At 44.9% G+C, this 21,155-nt stretch overlaps 1 protein-coding gene across 5 annotated transcripts in view; it reads right to left on the bottom strand.

The window, feature by feature from the left end:
- MGA (MAX dimerization protein MGA) overlaps window positions 1–21,155 on the bottom strand; it is a 1,048,942-nt gene that overhangs the window by 167,486 nt on the left and 860,301 nt on the right. The window contains exon 20 of one of the 5 annotated variants that reach the window (XM_085627076.1): window positions 8,025–9,059. The exons of the other annotated variants lie outside the window; for them this stretch is intronic. Within the exon in view, the coding sequence (XP_085483202.1) occupies window positions 8,217–9,059 (843 nt within the window). The 3' untranslated portion in view covers window positions 8,025–8,216. Of the gene's footprint in view, window positions 1–8,024; window positions 9,060–21,155 lie in introns of those variants that run through there. 5 annotated transcript variants of the gene reach the window in all.

Raw genomic sequence — 21,155 nt, 5'->3', positions numbered from 1 at the left:
CATTTTTATTGTCAGCTATGTACCTTTCTTTTGCTGCCAATTACATATCTGAGGCACAGTGTTTTCTTTGCGAAATCCGATTTTCGGACGGAATATTTTATTGTTTGTGTGACGTGAACCCGTGTTCTGCTCTGGGTGCTAGTGCTGAAGTAGCTAGTTGAAGTGTAGCATTCCAATTATTCTCTACATCTCCTCCATTGTCTCCTTGCGCTTCCGGAGACATTTTCATTGTTGAGTAAAAGACGTGCTTTGTGTTCCCGGCATTCCGAAATACTCTGTAGCCTTACAGCACAATCCATGTTTTATGGATGGGTGGATGTGTGGGGTGGGTGGATGGATGGATGGGTGGGTGGATGGATGGGTGGGTGGATGGATGGATGGGTGGGTGGATGGATGGGTGGATGGATGGATGGGTGGGTGGATGGATGGGTGGAGGGAACGGCTGGCATGATAGCGCATGATGCGGCATGATGTGGATGAATGGACGGATGGATGGATGAACAGCTTCAATTGAGTGCACAGTCCGGCATTTGTGAATAAATTGCACGCTAAAGTCTGTCCCCGACATTGTTGTAGGTGTATTGTATGGTGCAACTGTTGTATTTTAATTGTTTTAGGGATATACCTACGACTGAATAATACCAATTATCTATCTTAAAATAGGCCATCACCATTGACAAGCCTTCCCGGGATATTGAAAGGTCGGAACACTTAAAACGAACGAATTCCAAGTTGACAACAACGATACAGGTACATGAATGGTATTTCGTATTAGCTATTACGCCAGACAATTGTCTCTGGAAGTAATGTGTTGCATAGCCCCATAGCATTTAATTTCTGTGCTGTCTTGCGTAGTACACGTGTAGTTTAAACATCCAACTAATAATCCCACCGCAAACCCTATTTTTATGTTGCTGTTACTGAGTCTCAAAGGTAAGGGATCCCAAAGGTAACGGAATAGCAAGGCAAGGCAGTTTTTCGGGTGTTGATGCTAGGTGCCAAAGAACAGCCGCACTACATCTAAAACAGGTAACAGATAGATTGTGAGTGAACCATTTGTGTTTTTATACAAATTTGGTAGGTGCAGATGCAAGTAATATTTCCCCCATTTGTATTGTCCCTGAAAATATGTATGGTTATTGGTGCAACAAAATTCCTTCTTTTTCCCTTATATTGGACTAAAGTACCTATAACCGTGTACACCTTTTACAACTTCCAACTGCACATTTTGTATATGCTTGGGTCTTGAAAATGATGTTTCTATATTAATCTTTTTTTGTAGAGTAAATGTCTGATCCGAAGATGGCCAAATACATCACCTCCAGCAGAGGAAACCGTCTACTAAAACACAGTGGTTATATATATTGTAAGGAGAGACATTCGGAGCCACGGGGTCATTGGAGGTGTGTGCAATACTACTCCAGCCATTGCAGATGCCGAGCAGTTACTCTGGGTGACTCTGTTTTAAGAAGCACAGACCATAACCACTCAGCCTCTGCAACTGCTATTGAAGTGAGAGAATCACTAAATGAAATTAAACTGATTGCAGGCAACTCCAATGACCCGTGCGGTGCTATTTTAAGGGAGGTATCCCAACACATCCCTGAGCATGTTGCTAGTAGTATGCCCACTATTCCCAACTTGCGTCGAATTATCCAACGTAAGAAACAGGCAAATAACCCTAAGCGCGTTACACCACAAACCTTTTCTGATATAACAATTCCTCGTGAACTCTCTGTTACTGTTTCAAATGAACCGTTCATCTTGTATGACAATGTAAATGCTCACAAGCGTATTTTGATATTTAGTACTCCCCGTAATCTAAATAGGTTGGAGAACAGTGATGTTTGGATGATGGATGGTACCTTTAAATGTACGCCCACCCCTTTCACCCAAATCTACACTATTCACGGCTACGTTAACAACACAGTAGTTCCTTTAGTGTATAGTTTACTTCCAGACAAACAATCCTCAACATATACTGAATTTTTGTCTCAACTAAAATTGAAAATTCCAAACACAAATCCGAGGAAAGTAATCATGGACTTTGAATTACCAATGATGAGTAGTATAACCAAATTGTACATGGATACTCAAATCCAAGGCTGTTTTTTCCACTTTTCTCAGGCGTTTTGGCGCAAAATTAAAAAAACATCCCTAATTGAGGATTATGCAGCTGACAGCAAACTAAAGTTTGAGCTTAAAAAACTAACTGCACTTTGCTTTGTTCCTCCTAACAGTGTAGACGAGTACTACACATCTATTACCGAGTCCGAGTACTTTATGGCAAATGAAGACAAATTGGCACCAATTTTAAATTATTTGAAGACACATGGATTGGCCATCTAAGCAGGTCTGGTTTCCGGAGGAAACCACGTTTTCTTGTGGCCTGGTGGAACTGTTACTCGACCTGCTTAGAGGGAGGAGCAAAGACAAACAATGCAATAGAGGGATGGCACAACTCTTTAAACAACAGTATTGGCAAACCGCACCCTAATTTCTACAATTTTTTTTAGAGATTTTGCAAAGGGAGCAAAGTTACCAGGAAATGCACATGTCACAATCGTTAGCAGGTACTCTAAATCCCCGTATTTCCCACCGCACAAAGGAGATGTCGGCTAGGCTATTGGCAGCCCTAAAACTTTTTAGCTTGTCTGTGGCTTATGACTACCTATCTTCCATTGCGCATATACTGAATTCCTTTTCCTAACAATGTTTGTACGTTACTATTTATCACATCAAATCTAAGACCAACTATTCCTGTAGTGTACCTAAATGTGACAATAAATTGTTTTATGTATTAAACTGCAGACACAGCGGCCGACTCTTATTAGGGTAAACCAAACATTCTGTGCACGACATCAATAACACGCATAACCTTATTAAATGTGAAATTGTATCATCTGCTTTTTGTTATAAAATACATTAGATTTATTTTTTTGTGTGATATTAATTCAATGTACTCTGAATAAAAACCCCAAAATTGGCCTATTGTGGTTTTTTTCCGTTTGATTACATATCCCCTTGTGTTACTATTCGTTACATCCGAACTGAAACAATGAGTGAAATGAAAGTATGGTATGTAATTAGCGCCTAACGTTTCCTCCCTTCAACAATTGCCCTTCTTTTATGTCCATGTGTTCTCCAAGAAGTACTTTTCCCATTGGATGCAACACCCTTAATGTACCATTTACCTCCCTGTGCTCTGTGTGTCCTTTGCCCTGTGTATATTTGCAAAACATCCAGCAAACACTGGCATTTGTTATGGGACATCACTACATTGCGCCCGTTGCGAGAATCCTAAATCTGCAATCACAGATGTAATTTTTTCATGTTAACTTTTTGTTGCATGTGGGCAAGATAATACTGATGTTCCATTTCTGACCAACTTTGCATTTTGTTACCTAATTTGTAGTATTTTATTGTGGTCTTCCGCTTAATAAATGCAAATATTGCAACATGGGGCAAATGATGTGTGGGAATAGGCATCATGCATTTACCCATCCATCAACCCATCCATCCAACCATCCCCCCACCCATTCATCCATCCATCCATCCATCCATCCATCCATCCATCCATCATGCATTTACCCATCCATCCCACTTTTCTCCATCCACCCATTCATCATGCATTTACCCATCCATCCATCCATCCATCATGCCCCCATTCACCCATCCATCCATCCACCCACTCACCCATCCAGCATCCTGTCACAATTCCACATATCCACCCACCCCTCCATCCATCCATCCAGCATTTACCCATCCATCCAGAATGAGTGGATAAACCCACCAATCCATCCACCCATCGTGCATTTACCCATCCATCCATCCACCCATCCATCCCCCCACCCATCCATCCACCCATCCATCATGCATATACCCATCCATCCCACCTTTCTCCATCCACCCATCCATCATGCATTTACCCATCCATCCATCATGCCCCCATTCACCCATCCATCCATCCACCCACTCACCCATCTATCCATCCAGCATCCTGTCACAATTTCACACATCCACCCATTCACCCACCCCTCCATCCATCATGCATTTATCCATCCATCCACCCATCCATCCATCCACCCACCCACCCATCCATCCATCCATCCACCCACCCACCCATCCATCCATCCATCCATCCATCCAACCACCCATCATGCATTTACCCATCCATCACACTTTTCTCCATCCACCCATCCATCGTGCATCCTGTCACACTTTTACACATCCACTCCATTAAGGTGTAGTAAGGTGGTATTTGGAAGGTGTAAAAGTCCTAATTGTACTCGCATATGAGCAAGAGCAACGAACACGAGAACAATATTGATCACATGACCGGAAATGGACTGGAACCGGCCGAGCCCCGGGGGATATAACAAGTGTTCAAACAGAGTGAATCAAGAGAAGGTTTACCAGTGGGAACTGGGACCAGTAGGAGTACAGGGGAAAGGCCATTGGTGAGCAAATAGAGCTGACACATTTTCTGCTGCTAGTCTGCTCCATGAGTGGACCTGGGGACTGGTCTAGTTTTGGCTGTGGGCCAGGAAAACAGGATTAATAGGAAGCAAAATATTAAAATTTAAAAATGATTGGTCCAGTATAAATGTTAGATGCTCTCAACCTTTACAAGATTTTGTGGTGCAAATAAAAGATCAAAAACTCGTAATGTCTGTTTTGTTTTGTCTAGATACGTGCTTTAATTGGCTTGCATGTCCGACTGTGACCTTGAGCTTTGCGTCCTGTAATTCTAAAGAGCAGTCTCTATCATGAATGGCCTCGTAGATGTTTATGGCGGCTGACTTTATCTAAGCTGCATATTTGTCGTTCCTGAGTGGACCTTATAGAGCATTACAATGGATGCCTGTAACAAGTGCAAGTAGTCCGTATGCAGTGGGAAAACAGCCATTGAACTACACACTATGCAATCCTGCGCTCAAATCGTGGCTTCCCCACCTGGCCAAATTGTGTGATCCCCAGCCCATCACTTAATTACACTACTAATCATTTTGCCATAACCATCCGTAATGGCCTCGTCCGGTTTGAGAGCACATTGAAGTGAACACAAGACACGACCTGTGCTGTACAAAACGTGTGGAAATGTCGTTAGGGCATAGGGTATTCAAGTTAACACAAGACACGACCTGTGCTGTACAAAAGCCTCACTTATGTATAGTTAATGTAACATAATTTTGCGTCACATTTAATGACAATATTATCTATCTAAATTGAAGATATGAGAAAGTGACACATTTTGGGCAACCTGTGGAAATGTCGTTAGGGCATAGGGTATTCCTGTTATATGTAATTTTAATAAATGTCACTCAATTCAGCGTTTTTTTTTTCTAAATGCTGAAAAGTATATTTTCTATTTGAAAGCCGTTATATAATACAGGTGTGGGTGCGGGGGGGTTCGTAAAATCGTTCCCCTACTTTAGCCAATGTTGCCAGTAATGGTTTATGCGGCACGAGTTTCTGCGTTGCAATTGCTTGCGTTTTAAATGGTCGCGATGTAAATGTGCATGCGCATTACTAGCATGCGATCTAAAAGCCTGCGGTGTCAATCCCCCTGCGATGTAAAAGCCGCGTTGCGATGGCAGCGCGTGAAAACGGAGTCGTTGCAATGGGTGTTTCCCGTGCTGAGCCGCCTGGAATACTGTATTGCCCTTCTCATCTCAGCAAAGGAGCCCTCGCTGAGCAGACTACAAGTAGTCCAAAATATCTCTGTCTAGTGGTGGCATGCGATGTGTCTTAATACTGCCCTCACTCACACCGTAGTGTGACATGCTTCATCATAGGGCTGCTACTAAACACCCCTGTGCACCCAGTGCCTGGGGTGGAGCAAAAAGGAAGGTAAAGACAAACAAAACAAACACAGAAACGAATAGTTTCAGAAAGTGACTGGGAACACCGGAAGTGAAAGTGCAGTGTGAATTAAAACTAGCTCGGAGGTGTAGATGTGCCTAAATGTATTCCTGGACCCTCTGGCCAGGGCTAAAAAAGTGAAGGATGGTGTTGATTGAGAGATGTAATGTGCTCCTTACTGACACAATGGCAGTGTCTGAAACTCTTCGTTTCTGTGTTTGTTTTGTTTGTCTTTCCTCTCCCATTTGCTCCACCCCAGGCGATGGGTGAACAGAGGTGTATAGTAGCAGCCCTATGTTGAAGCATGTCACATTATGGTGTGAGTGAGGGCAGTATTAAGACACACATCACATGCCACCACTAGACAGAGATATCTTTTCACTTCTTACTCCTTTTGGTGTGTATACAGTTTAGCTTGGGGGTCCGGAGTAGAGAAGTCCGTTACCCTCACCCCATCTCTTTTGTGTATTTATTACAAGTAGTCCAACACACTGCAGCCTGCCTGTGAGAAAGTGCCATCTTTCTTGCATGGTATGCCCCCACTTTGACTGAGTGTGCCCTGGACTCCTGCCAATCAGGCGCCCAGGGCTCATCAGGCACATGCATCAAGCAAAAATGTGCTCGTAAAATTAGCGATAAGCAATTTGCGACCGCATTTTAGCATTTCCCTATGCATAAACCAAAAATCCAATAATCGCAAAAACACAGACTCGCAAATACCGGGTTTCCTGAAATAGCGAATTCTTATTAGCGAGAGAAAAAAAAAGCGGGAGCAAATTACGAATCGCAATAATTAATCACAAAAGGATGCATCAAAAATCGCTAATAGCGATTTTCTCAAAATTTGCATTTTAGCAAGTGCAGATTAAGAAGAATCATAAGCAGGTGGTAAAACATTTTTGGGACAAATTCTGTTCAGTACAACTGGTGAGCAGGTGAGGGGTATTGCAACTTACCTCTGAGTCCATATAGAACGCACACAAAGGGGGCACACTACTTGTTTGTGAGGAGGATGAGGATCCATGCAGCATGCCAGGCCTGAAGGAGATTCCAGGAGAGGGCATCCTGCGTGCGCATCACTCAGTTGTGACAAAGTGATGATGACATATATGATTAGTACAGGATCAAGGCTGCCATGTAACTTAACCTCATTGCTGAATTCTAAACACCAATGCAGCGCACGACACATAGGACCCATGCCATCCCTACCCATGTCCAGGTGTAATGTTGCCCGCACCTACCTGCATCAGGAGGTGTCCAGGGGGTAGTGGCACTAGCAGTAGGGGTATCACAAGACTCACACTCACGTGTCTAGAGAACCTTCCTGGTTGCCATGATGACTCAGGCCCACAACCACATCAGACTCCCCAAAACAGAAATGGAATTGAACCCACCCAAACTCCATTCATTTTGAATGGCACTGTTCCCTAATGTGATATGAATGCATAGATTGCACCCACGAGCCATATGTCCACCGTCAGTCAATGAGTAGATCCTCCGTAACTGGAAATGTTAGCACTCCAACGTCAAACCAATGTGCAATGTGAATGACATCATGCACAACATCGTTGAGCAATCTCCTGGGAGCATCCATGATTCATACATCTCCCGACACATTGGCATACACACACGCCTGCTCAGGGCTGGATATGGCGAGGGACACCTGCTAGGTCAGACAATATGCTAATGCACACAAAAGCATTCTGTAATGGCAATGCATACCTGACACATACACATTCCACACTACCCTGTAGGTGACAGTGCATACGCAGTGAGGAACTATATCATGACTCCATAGTTGAACCCCGGCGCCCAACAGGAGCAGCGGTACAACGCAGCACACACCAGGACAGGTCATGTGATTGAACGGACATTTGGATAGCTCAAGAGTTGCCTCCACATCCTGCACAGACCTGGTGGTGCGATGCAGGACCAGCCGGTGACCTGCTGTAGGATAGTTGCAGCATGTGCAATGTAGTCCAACGTAGCTCCCACGAGACGCATTCTATAGATGCCTACGGCACTGCGGACAACCAGCCCCCTGTACACCCACCACACCCGCATCCTGCAAGCTCAGCGTAGGTGCCGTTGATACGTGCCCACATCACCCAACATCACTTCAAAGGTACGTAATCATGATACAGAAACTATCAATCTTTACATGCAAAGTTTTTATTTGCACGTGAACATGGACTGTTGAGTGTCTACACATACACGTAGCCTAGGGTTACATTCACGGCATGTACCAAGGCACCATTGTAAATAATGATTGGGACTTCATTAGCAGTCCCTCTGTACGTCCTGACCATGGTTACGCCACCATGGCTAATTGTCCTGGGGGATGTGTGTACTCAGCGCTTCCTCCCACGCACACCGAGGCGTCTTTCTCCTGCATCGGCTTCCCCACCCATTGGTGCAATTGTAGGTGTAGAACGGCGTGTACTACACCTCCTGCCGTTGATGACTGGCGCAGACATGCTGCTGACGCTGGATGCCCCCTCACTCCCCTCATCTCCAGTGGCATTGCTGAGGCCACCTGCAACAGCCTGGAGCTGTTCGACAGCTCTGGTAACTTGGCCAAGGGCCCTTGCCACGTCCCCACAACAATGCCCCATGTCTATCTGCATTGCCACCGACCTCCGTGACAGCAGTGCAGTGGCGTTGCACAACTTATTGTTGGATCGTGTATATCCAGCCAGGCGCGCCATGAATTGTCGATGCCTCCTCCGCTCCGTGTTCTGTCCCTCCTGCATCACACGCACGAGCTCGTGCAATGTGGCGTTGGTGTCCCTGTTGCCCTTCACAACTGCTTGAGTGAGTTCACTCATGCGATCTGCCATGGTGGAGAGGTTCTTGTTTAATTTGCCCATTTGCAGGCTGATGGCTCCCATGTGTCGTGCCTGCTGGCGCTGCACCCTCGTCATCTGTACCTCGACACCTCCCCAGACATTCGGAGTCGATGCCTCCTGTGCTGATGTGTGGCCCCTTGCCCTGCGTCTTCGCGTCAACTGAACCGGTGTCTGCGGGGTGGTGGTGGTGGACCTGACACGAGGCTGGCTTTCTCCAGTTGCCCTTTCAGGTTCTGGATGCCTGGGATGTGCTGGGAGGTGTGACTGGTCTGGCAACGGCAGGCTCTGCGGTGGACTGTGTGCTCTCCCTGCATTTGTTCCCATCACTGTCTCCTTCCTCAGCACCTGTGGTGTGAAACAGTGCAGGTTTAAAATGTGTTTGGGATAATGTTTAGCAACATGGTGATTTTGGCTGCTCTTACGTTCTCACTCTCTGTAATCACTGTCTGTAATGCATATTGGGTAAAACAAAACGGGAGTAAACCCGTTAACCCAATTGATACCGGGCAATTATAATAACAAGGAACAATGTCTCAACTGGTCAATCATGTAAAAAGGACCTTTAGAACATAGAAATTAATCATAACACACAGGGCAAAGGAGACCAATTTGAAAAAAGCAGGTTATCATTTATAATTAGAAGTACAAAACCAAATTACAGTAACCATAACAACCATGTGAACACTATCATTATCAGTTTGCAGGCGAGAGACAGACCCGCCAAAAGTTCTATCAATGGGGGCCCCAGCAGTAATGAATACAGAGTTTCTTCCTAATTCGGGTTTCTCCAACATCCTTGACCTTGTCTCTCCCGTACCAATCATGCCGGCTCAAGTTGCCCCTTTACTATCTACTGCTTTGGTTACTGATACGACTATACCTATTTTCAATCTGTCTAAATATCCTTTATCTACTGATGAAATTTCTCTACTTAGCAAAGGCCTTTCCTTTGTTCCCACGGCACGTAGTGATTTTTTCAAACTACAGGAGGATTTACTTTTATTTTTCGGCTGAAACATTTTTTCTCAGACAAACCCGATACTAACTTTTGTGTGGGGACACAATTCAAACCTCCTTCTACTTTTTTGCCTCCTTCATCTATGATGCCACATGAAATTTTATCCTTTGAAAAAATTGTTACATGACATCAAACAACTACAACAACTATCTGAATTTGTACCTTACAACTTACCACTTACTGAAAAATTAGCTATCAGTCATCTTAGCGATAATCAGAACATTGTTATAAAACCTGCAGATAAGGGTAGTGGTATAGTGATAATGGATCATGACAAATATGACACTGAGATTCTTCGCCAACTTAGCAATACTACACATTAGCGTAAGCTTACGTCTGACCCACTTACTACCATCCAGAATAAAATCTCCACTATTACCATGCAGGCTCTTCACCAGGGCATCATTAATAAGAAGGAACACTCTTTTCTTAATAACCCACATCCTAGGACACCGGTAATATACACCTTACCAAAGATCCACAAGAATGCCTCTACACCTCCTGGACGACCAATAGTGTCTGGCTGTGGTTCTGTACTTGAGCCCCTAGGCAAATACATTGATTCCATCCTCAAGGAGTTTGTCCCATTAACTGACACCTTTGTTAAAGACAGTACCCATCTAATCAATATTATAGAGGATATACCTTTTGACCTAGAGTCAGACATTGAATCATTGTATACCAACATTCCTCAGTCTGATGCGCTTAAAGTCATAGAAGACCTAATGAACACTAGACCAAGACCTATACGAATTCCAACTGATTTTTTGATTGAGCTTCTGGATGTAGCCTTGACTAACAATTATTTTTTGTCAAAGATTCTTTTTACCTACAGATTAAAGGAGTCTCTATGGTTGCTTGTTTTGCCCCTAATTTTGCGGTTCTTTATGTGTATCATCTAGAAAAAACTATAATTTTATCGACTCAAAATGCCTTCACAACCAATATCTTTCTATGGCGGAGGTATATAGATGACATTCTTTTATTATGGCATGGTACCCAAGATGCACTAGTCGCTTTTGTCATTTGGCTTAATAATTCCCAACCACATTTGACTTTTACTTCAGATATCCGTAAAAATGACCTCCCCTTTCTTGACCTGACCTTACATGTTGAAGATGGTACCCTTGGTACTACACTGTACCGAAAACCCACAGAACGGAATACTCTTCTTTTGTATTCCAGTTATCATCCACGTGGTTTACGCGACGGATTACCGTATGGACAATTCCTTCGGATCCGTCGCAACTGTAAATGGCGGAAGGACTATTTTCGGGAGGCTGCTATTCTTTCTGAAAAATTGACAAACCGGGGCTATCCGAAAGATTTGGTTAAAAGAGCCCTCAAACGGGCTTGGTATAGTCATAGAGAGATTATTTTGACACCTACTATCAAACGTACCAATACACGGATTCCTTTTGTCTCAACCTTTAGTCCATCGAGCAATAAAGTTGGTAGTATAATCAAAAGAAATTGGACATTGCTCCGTATTTTTCCGCACTTCGCAGATCCCCCGTTACTCTCATACAAAAGGGGTGATAACCTTTCGGATAAATTGGTCCATGCCATTACTTAGCCATCAAAAGAAAAACGTGACCTATCAGTCACTACTATGTGGGGGCTCCCGCCGGTCATTGGTCATTTTAAATGTCAGAATTGTAATGTGTGTGATCTTACATTTAACACCAAAGTATTTGCCACACCTGACCATACCTATCCACTGAAACATTTTTCTAATTGTCGCACCAACAATGTGATTTATGCTATTCGCTGCCCATGTAATCTTTTTTACATTGGGCAGACCACACAGATGATTAAACAACGCATCTCGCAACATAAGAGTCGCATCAGATGCAATGTCACCACCGCACCTCTGGTAACACATTACAGAGATTGTAACCATTCCGAGAATGACATGATATGGCAAGTCATAGACCGACCACAACTGCCTATTCGTGGCGGTAATCTCCAACTTCTACTAAACAAGTGTGAATGTAGATGGATCACTCGCTGTAACTCGGTGATACAGGGTCTGAATTTTCCTTGATGAGTGGAACGCAGCTATTGTTTACATTTAAGATAATAATTTCTCTTCTAAGCTATATTGTGTATGGCACTGCTTCTTCCCTCTCCCTTTTCTTTCCATTGTCCTTCCCTCTACTTCCCCATACCCTAAAATGGTTGTCCATAGATATGTACTAATTGGAATTATTGGAATTTTTGTTATCCTCATATACAATGTTTTTTGGAGGATCTATTTCCTGTCTTTCCTTGCTCCCTGCCAATGTATTGTCATGCAAATGTACGTAATTTTTACTTTTCACTTATTACAAATTCACAATTATGTTTGACCCTAATGAAGGGTGTTTCATGTTTTATTGTGTATTCCTTCATAATTGTGTATTCTTTTATTGAATTTCTATTGATAACGTCGTATTTTCGATTATATGTCTAACGGACAACAAGGATAATATAATCTTTGAATATGGTCTGTCTTTCTCGCTTTGACTGGCCATCTTTCTAAGGCCCTTCACACCTTTATCTTCCCCCTGGGGTACTATTGTGGGCCTTTCCCTCCCTCGCTCTAGTTGTCATTTTCCACTTCCGATCACGTGATACCGGCCATTGCTGGTTATACTCCGTTCTCTACGTCCTTTAGCCGAGGACGTTTCATTCGTTTCCCTGGCATATTGCATACCGGATTGATCCAGCCTGCCCTGAATAATTATTTGCTAACTATTGTAATTCATTGGCCGTTATCCTGATTCCGTTTCAGTCGGTAAGCGTGTTTATCTATTAGCGCTTACTTTTTAAACGCACGCGATTGTTGGCGTTTTTCGCGTGGGATAGATTTTGGATCCTTAATAGATCCTATCTTGTATTTTAGATAGCTGCCGATTTAACCACAGCGTGCACCTATTACCACCTGGACTTACAACCCACTTTTGCTACTATTGGTAAGCCCCCATGTATAAATTACTTTGGCTCTATGGTCGCCTCTGTAGTTGAGGTGTAATCATTAAACCATTAACGTTTTTCCTTCAGAGTCATCCTAATTACGCCCAGAACTTTGTACCTTCCTGAGACTGATCCAGCGTTTTCCTTATTCCTGGATGTCAGGTATTTCTTCCTTCCTCCCCTTCGTTCCTCCCCCCGCCCTCTCCCGCACCCCCCCCTCGCCACCCCCCCCACTCGTTCTTTCTTTCTTTTTTAGTAACCTATTTTCCTGGGTTTTTCCACTGATTTCTTCCTTTTATTTTCTGCTTACCTTTCAGAAGTACTTATTGATGCAATTGTAACCGTAGTCCTGATGATGAACTCAAGCTAACGAGTTCGAAACGCCGTCGACCTCACAACGTTATTTGCGGTCTTGAAAAGGGTCGTGCCTTAATTATGAAATAATGTTGTAATGATCAATGTTTTGTAAATATTGTGCCTGACTCTTATTGTTGATTTAATTTGCGCCGGCCTACGTTGTTCCTGCACTCTTGTGTCACTGCGCCGCTTTCACCCATCACTTCACTCCCAGTGTTCACATGGTTGTTATGGTTACTGTAATTTGGTTTTGTACTTCTAATTATAAATGATAACCTGCTTTTTTCAAATTGGTCTCCTTTGCCCTGTGTGTTATGATTAGTTTCTATGTTCTAATGGTCCTTTTTACATGATTGACCAGTTGAGACTTTGTTCCTGTTATTTTAATGCATATTGGCCACAATGGTCACACAAAGTGCAATGAGACTCACTAATTGGTTCAGGGGACTACGACTCCCATGATGCATGAGTAGCTGTATATGGACTGTGGCCAGGGGTTGATTACAGCTGCTTGCCTTCCTATTGCTGTATGGGCGCTATTTTAATTTACATTGATGGGTATATTATAGTGCCTCTTACCTTGTGTACTGCAGGCTGCGCCGGATGTATCCATCTGCGTCACTCCCACTGTAGCTTCTGGCAGGATTGTGCCCTCCACCAGGTCCTCCAGGGCTGTGTTGTCCGGGACTGTCGAGGGTCCTCCTCCAGTGCTCTTTGCCTCCCTCAGCCTCTGGGCAATTTGCTCCTTGGCACGGCTCCGCAGATCGTACCGGCGTTTCCTTAACTCTTCAATGCTGCGGTGTGTCACAGCCACAGCATTGACTTTGATTTGATTTGGTTCCAGATGCGTCTTTTCTCAGCCTCTGGGACTTTTAGGGAGAGCTTCCCAAAGAGCTTGTCATGGCTCTTACCAACCTCTTCAATGAGGTACTCCAGTTTCCTCTCACTAAACTTTATCTTTCTTCTTCTGGCACCTGCCCACCCTCTGCTGATGTGTTGGCCATTTCCTGGATTTGCAGTAGTCTGGATGCCAAGTGTTCCTTTCCACAGCTCTCCACAGGCACTCTGCTTCCTGCTCTGGCTTCCTATGGGCACAGACTGCACCATGGGAAGAGTTACTTCCTGGTTGTGAGGTCATCAGGCTGCTCCCAATGCGACTCGGTAAAAATGCGAACTCGCAAATAGCGGGTTTTCAGCGATTAGCGATTTTTGGGGATTTTCCGGTAACGCGTTTAGCGATTTTTACCGATTTGGTATTTTTTCGGTATCTGCGTCATGCATAGGAGATACCGAATCCTTATTTGCGATTCTTTACAAATCGCAAATAAGGAATCGCTATTTCTTAGCTTGATGCATGTGCCTGTATGTTCCTTCCCTAAAAACCTACAACCCAAATTGGCAAACCCTGTCCACATGTCAGCCCCTGGCAAATGGTACCCTAGGTACCCAGGGCCTTGTGACCAGGGAAGGCCTCTAAGGGCTGCAGCACTCATTGTGCCACCCTAAGAGGCCCTGTACCCTAACACACACACACACACTCTGCCCTTGCAGGCTGAGTGTCTGGGTACAAGACAAAATAAAGAGTATACATGGCACACATCCCTGTGTGCCATGCCCACCACCTACACTGCCCTGGCATACATCAGCCACCCCTCTAGCTGGGTGCCCTATGCCAGTGGTGTGGGCACAGGAGCATGAACCCTGTGCCCCTACAGTACCCAGGTCCATTCCTGGGCACTGTAAGTGCAGTGCTGCCATTTAAGAGTACATGGTGCTGAGAGCTCGTCAAACACGAACTTCACAGCACCATAATGGCAACACGGAAGACTGAGAAGTTTGGTATCAAACTTGTCAGTACATTAAACCCACACTGATGCCAGTGTGGGATTTAATGTACCAAGCACCCCAGTGGGCATCTTAGAGATGCCCCATGAAACCTAACCTACAATCCACGTCTGGTCTGGGAGGCTGCCTAGGCTGCCACACAGCAGACATGTTGCTGGACCCCTCGGTAGGAGAGCCCCTGCTCTCCTGGGCCTGTAACAATGCACATCCTGGGCGAGGTGCTAGATCTCCTCCCCCAGGATGGGCAGGGGGAAGCTTCAAAGGTATGCCGCCTCTGTGAGCTTCCACAGGCCACTGGCAGCCCCCACTCTGGCGGGAAGCCTGGCCGGAAACCCCAAATAAGGACAGGGGATGTGTCAGCCTGCCAACCCCACCCCTCAGGTGGGGGAGGCGAGGTGAAGCACATCTCCGGGCTCTCGCTATCTTGAAGATGGGAAGCCCTGCCCAATCAGGACTAGGCTACTGCCCCCCTCGCACAGGAGAGAGGCAGGATAGGGGGTGTACCCACCCCAGGACATGGACCCATTGGTCCCTGCCCTTCACCTACCTGTAATGCCCCTAAATCTAGTATTTAGGGGCACCCTGAACCTTCCTTCCCCAGATTCCGAAATACAAAGAAGAGCAAGAAGAAAGAAGACCTGTCCTGCAGCTGCTAAGAAGAGGAAGACACCAACTGCTTTGGCCCCAGCCCTACCGGCCTGTCGACCCTCGAACCTGCTCCTGCTACAACCCGGCACCTCTTGTGGCCAGCAACCTCTCAAACCCCGGAGGACCTGGCTACCTTTTGGCTCTAAGCACCTGGGACTCCCATGAGTAGAGGCTCTACTCAAAATCTGCTTCTACTCCCTGGCATCAGCTCGGAACCGCAAACCCTTCACACTCTGCCCCCGCCAAGCCTTGCCTGTGCCGGAGTGAACAAAGACCACGAGGACGACCCCACGGCGACTGTGACCCCGAGTCCGGCACCCAAGGACTTCCCTCGACGCTCCTACACCTGACGCCTTAAGCCTCAGAACCAGGTGCCCCCCCAACCGCGTTCAACAGAGGGTAAGATTTCCCGACACCAAAAGGCACCCTGCACCCGGCGCCCCCCTGTGCCCAACTCGTGGGGTACCTATCTATCCTCCAACTACCCAACTTACCTCTCAAAGTGGTGGTGGCACCTGAAGAATCTTCGTCTTGCAGTCTTTTTCTAAACCGGATCTTTCCCATTGAAATCAATTGAGCGCCCGAAGGCTCAAAAGCACCCTGCACCCAGCCGCCCGAGTGGCCCTGGCAGTGTAACCTCTACACCTATCTACTTTCCCACTTGCCCTGAGCAAGTGACCAGGAGCCCAGCTCCCACAGCTGCGTGGCCTGCTAGTCAGCAGCCACCAACCAAGGTCCCCCTGCCTGCCATAGGATAACATTGGGCCTAACTCTCTCTGCACCTGGTTGCCCCATTGCCGCTGAGGGTGTAACAACTGTACCTACCTGCCCCTGGGAGACCCCTGAGTCTATGCCCAGAACCTTAACTCTGCCAGTCGAGTATTTACCTTAAAGCCGATAACTCAATTTTCTCCATAGGGTAACATTGACTGGTTTTTCCTGAGATTTCTTCTGTGTGGACTTTTCAAAACTTAAAATATTCACCAAAAATCAGCCGAGTAACGAAAACGAAAATACTCATCTGCTATTAGGTGAGCTCCCAGTGCTGGATCTTGGTACCCAGCACTGACCCTGAAAAATATTCACAACCGTACTTACCAGTAACCCAATTTTCTTCCACAGGAAACCATTGACAGTTTTTCTGTGACATTTTTTCTAAGTGTCGATTTCTGCAAACTTTAAATAGTCGTTTAAAATCGTATAAATTGTGAAAACGTAACTACTTACCTGTTTTGGATAAAGGTCCCAGTACTGAGTCTAGGCACCCAGTACTGGATTACATAAGTAACGAGAACATACTATACCTGCAACTTGAATTTTCTTCCATAGGGAATCATTGACTGTTTTCTATGAAATATTTTTTAAGTGTCCACTTTTAAAATAGCAAAATATTGTCTAAAAATCATAACAGTAACTAAGTCGACTTTTATCACTTGTTTCCAAGTACTGACCCAGGACTGAATCTAGGATCCAATCCTAGAATTCCAAAAGTAATCCTAAAAGTAATCTATTGCAAATAACTTGAAACTTCCATTGAACTCAATGCATTATTGTGTTTAAAATTGTGTTGCCTATTGCAACCACTTCTAACTTTCTACAAAAGCCAATTGCATATTGCAAAAGTAGTTATATAAAGCATCTCATTCTGAGAAAGTATATTTTAATACCTATTGTTGGTTCTAAAATAAAACAAGCATATATTTTTTTTATATATAAACCACTGGCCTAGAGTTCAGTTATTTAGTGTGTGAGACCATTTGCTGACTGAGTGTGTGCAACAAATGCTTTACACTGTCCTCTGATACTGCCTTACTGCTCGACCGAGCTACCACGTTAGAGAGTAAGGTTATATCTAACTTTAGCCTCTGCCAAACCTCTGGGGACTGTGGACTCTGTACACCCTGTACCTATTTGGGAACAGTATATACAGAGCCACTTTCTCACACTGCCTTGTCTCGAATCCCCCCCTCCTGACCCCCCCCGAACTGCCTCTTTCCCTCTCCTACAAGAACTTCACTAGGTTCCGGTACATCGGATCAAATTTAAGATATGCTGTATTGTGCACAAAACCTTGAACGGCAAAGGTACCAGCTATCTTGCAGGAAAACTCAACCAATACCTGCCACCTAGGTCCCTACGCTCAGAAGCTAAACCTCTACTCCTTGTCCTGCATTTCAAAACATCGCGCTTGGGTGGGAAAGCTTTCTTTCACCTAGCCCCCTTCTATTGGAATCAACTCCCTATCCATCTTCGGCAATGCCCGGATCACCTTCAATTCAGAAGTCTCCTTAAAACTGCACTGTTGTAACCATGTCTCTCCTCCTGACCTACTGCAGCTCCTCCACAGCATGGAGATACTCTTTTGGGGGTGATTCGGGCACTTTATAAATTAATTATTATCAAATAGGTAAACAGAAGGACGAAAGGTAACCTTTAGCTGTTGCTATAGCAAGGCCTTGCTGGGCTAGAGAAAGACAAAACAACAATATATTAAACAACTGTGCCTGTAGAGGTTGGACATTTCCGTAGGAACACCAGACCGCAAACTTCTCCCAGCAACCAAAGTATACAAAAAGCAATGGATGGAATGCTTGAATTAATGACAGACAATGATAATTAGTTGGACTGCATCCCAGTCCATTGTTACTTTGCACATTATGCCACCTCAGTTTGGACTCGGCAATAAGCAAATCAGTCTTGCGCCTACGTCAATTGGAACAGTCCAGCCTGAACTGCCGAGCCAGGTCTTTCCTGAATCGAACAGAGGAAACCCAGGACTGGTTTCGCCCTTGCATGCAGACCCGAGTGATTACCAGGGGCTGAGATAAATTCAAGCATTCCATCCATCACTTTATGTATACTTTGGTGTGTCGACCAAAGTGGGATGGGTGTGCTCAGACGTGGGTAGCATGCACACTGTAACTGGAACCAAACAATACCCAGCTGACGAGCCCATACCAAGGGTGAAAACAATTCCAAACTGAGGTGACATTGTGTAAAAAATAATGATGGACTGGGATGTGGCACAACTGATTACCATTTGCTGAGATTAATTTAAGCATTCCATCCATCACTTTTTGTATACTTTGGCATGTCGCCTTCAGCAACCAGACATTAAGTTAACAGAAAACTGGATTCCCAACGTACAAACATGTTCAGAGAATATTTGAATGCACTTGACTATCCACCTTGCAATACCCGATTTTGATATGGGATTGCCTTTGTGCGGTGGAGCAAAATCAACAAAGAGTTGATTTGTGTTACAGAAAGGTTTTGTCTTTTCTATGTAATAAAGCAGTGCTCTCTTCACAACTTGTGTGTAGGGCACGTTCTGCCACTGAATCTGGAGGGAAGAACACGGGTAACTCAACAGATTGATTGATTTGAAAAGCAGAAATTACTTTAGGAAGGAATTTAGGATTAGTCAGAAGAACCACTATATTTTGGTGCATTTGTAAAAATGGTTCTTCTATAGTTAATGCTTGAAGCTGACCCACTCTTCTAAGTGATGCGATAGGCACGAGGAAAGCAGTTTTCCATGTGAGAAATTGCAGTTCACATTTGTACAATAGCTCAAAGGGTGGACCCATCAGTCTGGTGAGAACAATGTTGAGATTCCATACCGGAGCGGATTTGGGGGGGGGGGGGGGGGGGGGAGGAGGAGGGGAGAGGGGGTAGGATGACTCTTGAGTCCCTCCATAAAGGCTTTGATAACAGGCACTCTAAAAAGAGATAGATGTTGTCTACGCTGGAGGTATGCAGCTATTGCAGCCAGATGGAAGTTTATGGAAGTGTACGCCAAATTGGATCATTGTAGATGTAACAAACATCATACTGGGCCAGATGTACGACCAAGAAAATTGCGCATTGCAAATTGCAACTCTTTTACGAGTCACAATTTGCGAGGCGCAATTTCCGATGTACAACAGTGTATTTTACACTGTTTACGATTCCCAATGGGGTCGCAAATTGCGAGGCTCATTAACATTAATGAGCCTCGCACAATTTGAGAGCACATTGGGAATGCCAGCCCTCCCAGGAATGGTGACCTGCTGGGCTGAGCAGCCCACCACGTCTGGGACTGCTTTTTAATAAAGCAGCTTTTTTTTTTTTTTTTTTTTTAACTCCAGCCTGTTTTCCTTAAAGGAAAACGGGGATGCATTTAAAAAAGGAAAATAAAACTTTTCAGTTTCATTTTTTAGGACAGACAGTGGTCTCTGGGACCACTGCCTGCTCTTAAAGAATATTTTCCAACATACTCACAAATGGGAAGGGATCCCCTGGGGACCCCTTCCCCTTTGCGAGTGGTTTACCACCTATTTGAAGTAGGTGGTAAACTGCGAGTGTTTTGCGGCCGCAAATGCGGTCACAAAACACTAGTAAATAGCATGTTGACTCGCTATTAGGAAGGGATGCCACTTCCTAATAGCGAGAGTCGCAAATGCTATTTTGCGAGTCAGAGACTCACAAAATAGCATCTGTACATGCTATTACCCTTTTTGCGGCCGCAAATGGGAGGTTCTCCCGTTTGAGGCCGCAAAAACAGGTCGTACATCTGGCCCATAATATTTTGTACAGAAGCATCAAGTGGGTTGATGTGGTTGTTAATAAAGTTTATTACAAACCGCTTCCACTTTGCTGCATAGCATGCTCTTGTAGTAGGACGTCTAATTTCTTTGATAATATTCATGCAGTCTGGCGGTAGATTAAGGCAGCCAAACTCTAAGACGTCAGGAGCCAGATCGCCAGATTGAGTTGACTGGGGTACGGATGTCTTACGTCTCTATGGCTGTGTGTGAGAAGATTGGGTGTAAGACATAGTTTTTGGTGAGGAACTACTGAGAGTTCCAATAGGGTTGTGAACCACGGTTGCCGTGCCCATGTGGGAGCAACTACGAATAGTGTCAGGGACGCTTGTTTGAGTTTCTGAACCACTAATGGAATGAGTGGGAAAGGCGGAAAAGTGTAAGCAAATATCCCTAACCAATTTATCCATAGTGCGCTGCCTTTAGACAATGGGCGTGGATACCTGGACGCGAAGTTTGGGCATTTTGCAATGTGGCGAACATGTCTATGTGAGGGATTCCCCAGCGTTGAAAGTATGGAAGGAGGACCTAAGGGTGGAGTTCCCATTCGTGTACTTGTTGACTGTCTGCTGAGGAGATCTGCAATCTGGTTGTTGACTCCAGGTAGATGTTCTGCTAGGAGATAAAGTTTGTGCTTGGGCTAAGTGGGACAGTTGGAGAGTGTTTCCCCCTTGTTTTTGTATTTAATACACGACTGTCATGTTGTCTATATGAATTAGGACAGCGTTGCCCTCTAGGTGAGTTTGAAAGGCCCTGAGTGCTAGGAATATTGCAAGCAGCTCGAGGTGATTGATGTGGAGCAACTTCTGTTGTTGGCTCCACAAGCCTTGCACTGTGTGTTGTTGTAGATGAGCTCCCTAGACAGTGAGGGACGAGTCCACTGTCAGTACTATCTGTGGAACTGGGTCTATGAACGGCCGTCCTTTTGATACATTTTGTGTTCACCACCACTGCAGAGAGCAATGAGTACGGCCGCTTACCAACACTAGATCGGTTAATAGACCTTCAGACTGGTTCCAATGACTGGCT

Source organism: Triturus cristatus, chromosome 9 (genome assembly GCF_964204655.1).
Source record: "Triturus cristatus chromosome 9, aTriCri1.1, whole genome shotgun sequence".
Classification (NCBI taxonomy): domain Eukaryota; kingdom Metazoa; phylum Chordata; class Amphibia; order Caudata; family Salamandridae; genus Triturus; species Triturus cristatus.
The sequence above is the reverse complement of the archived record's forward strand: the minus strand, read 5'-3'. Positions and strand labels throughout refer to the sequence as shown.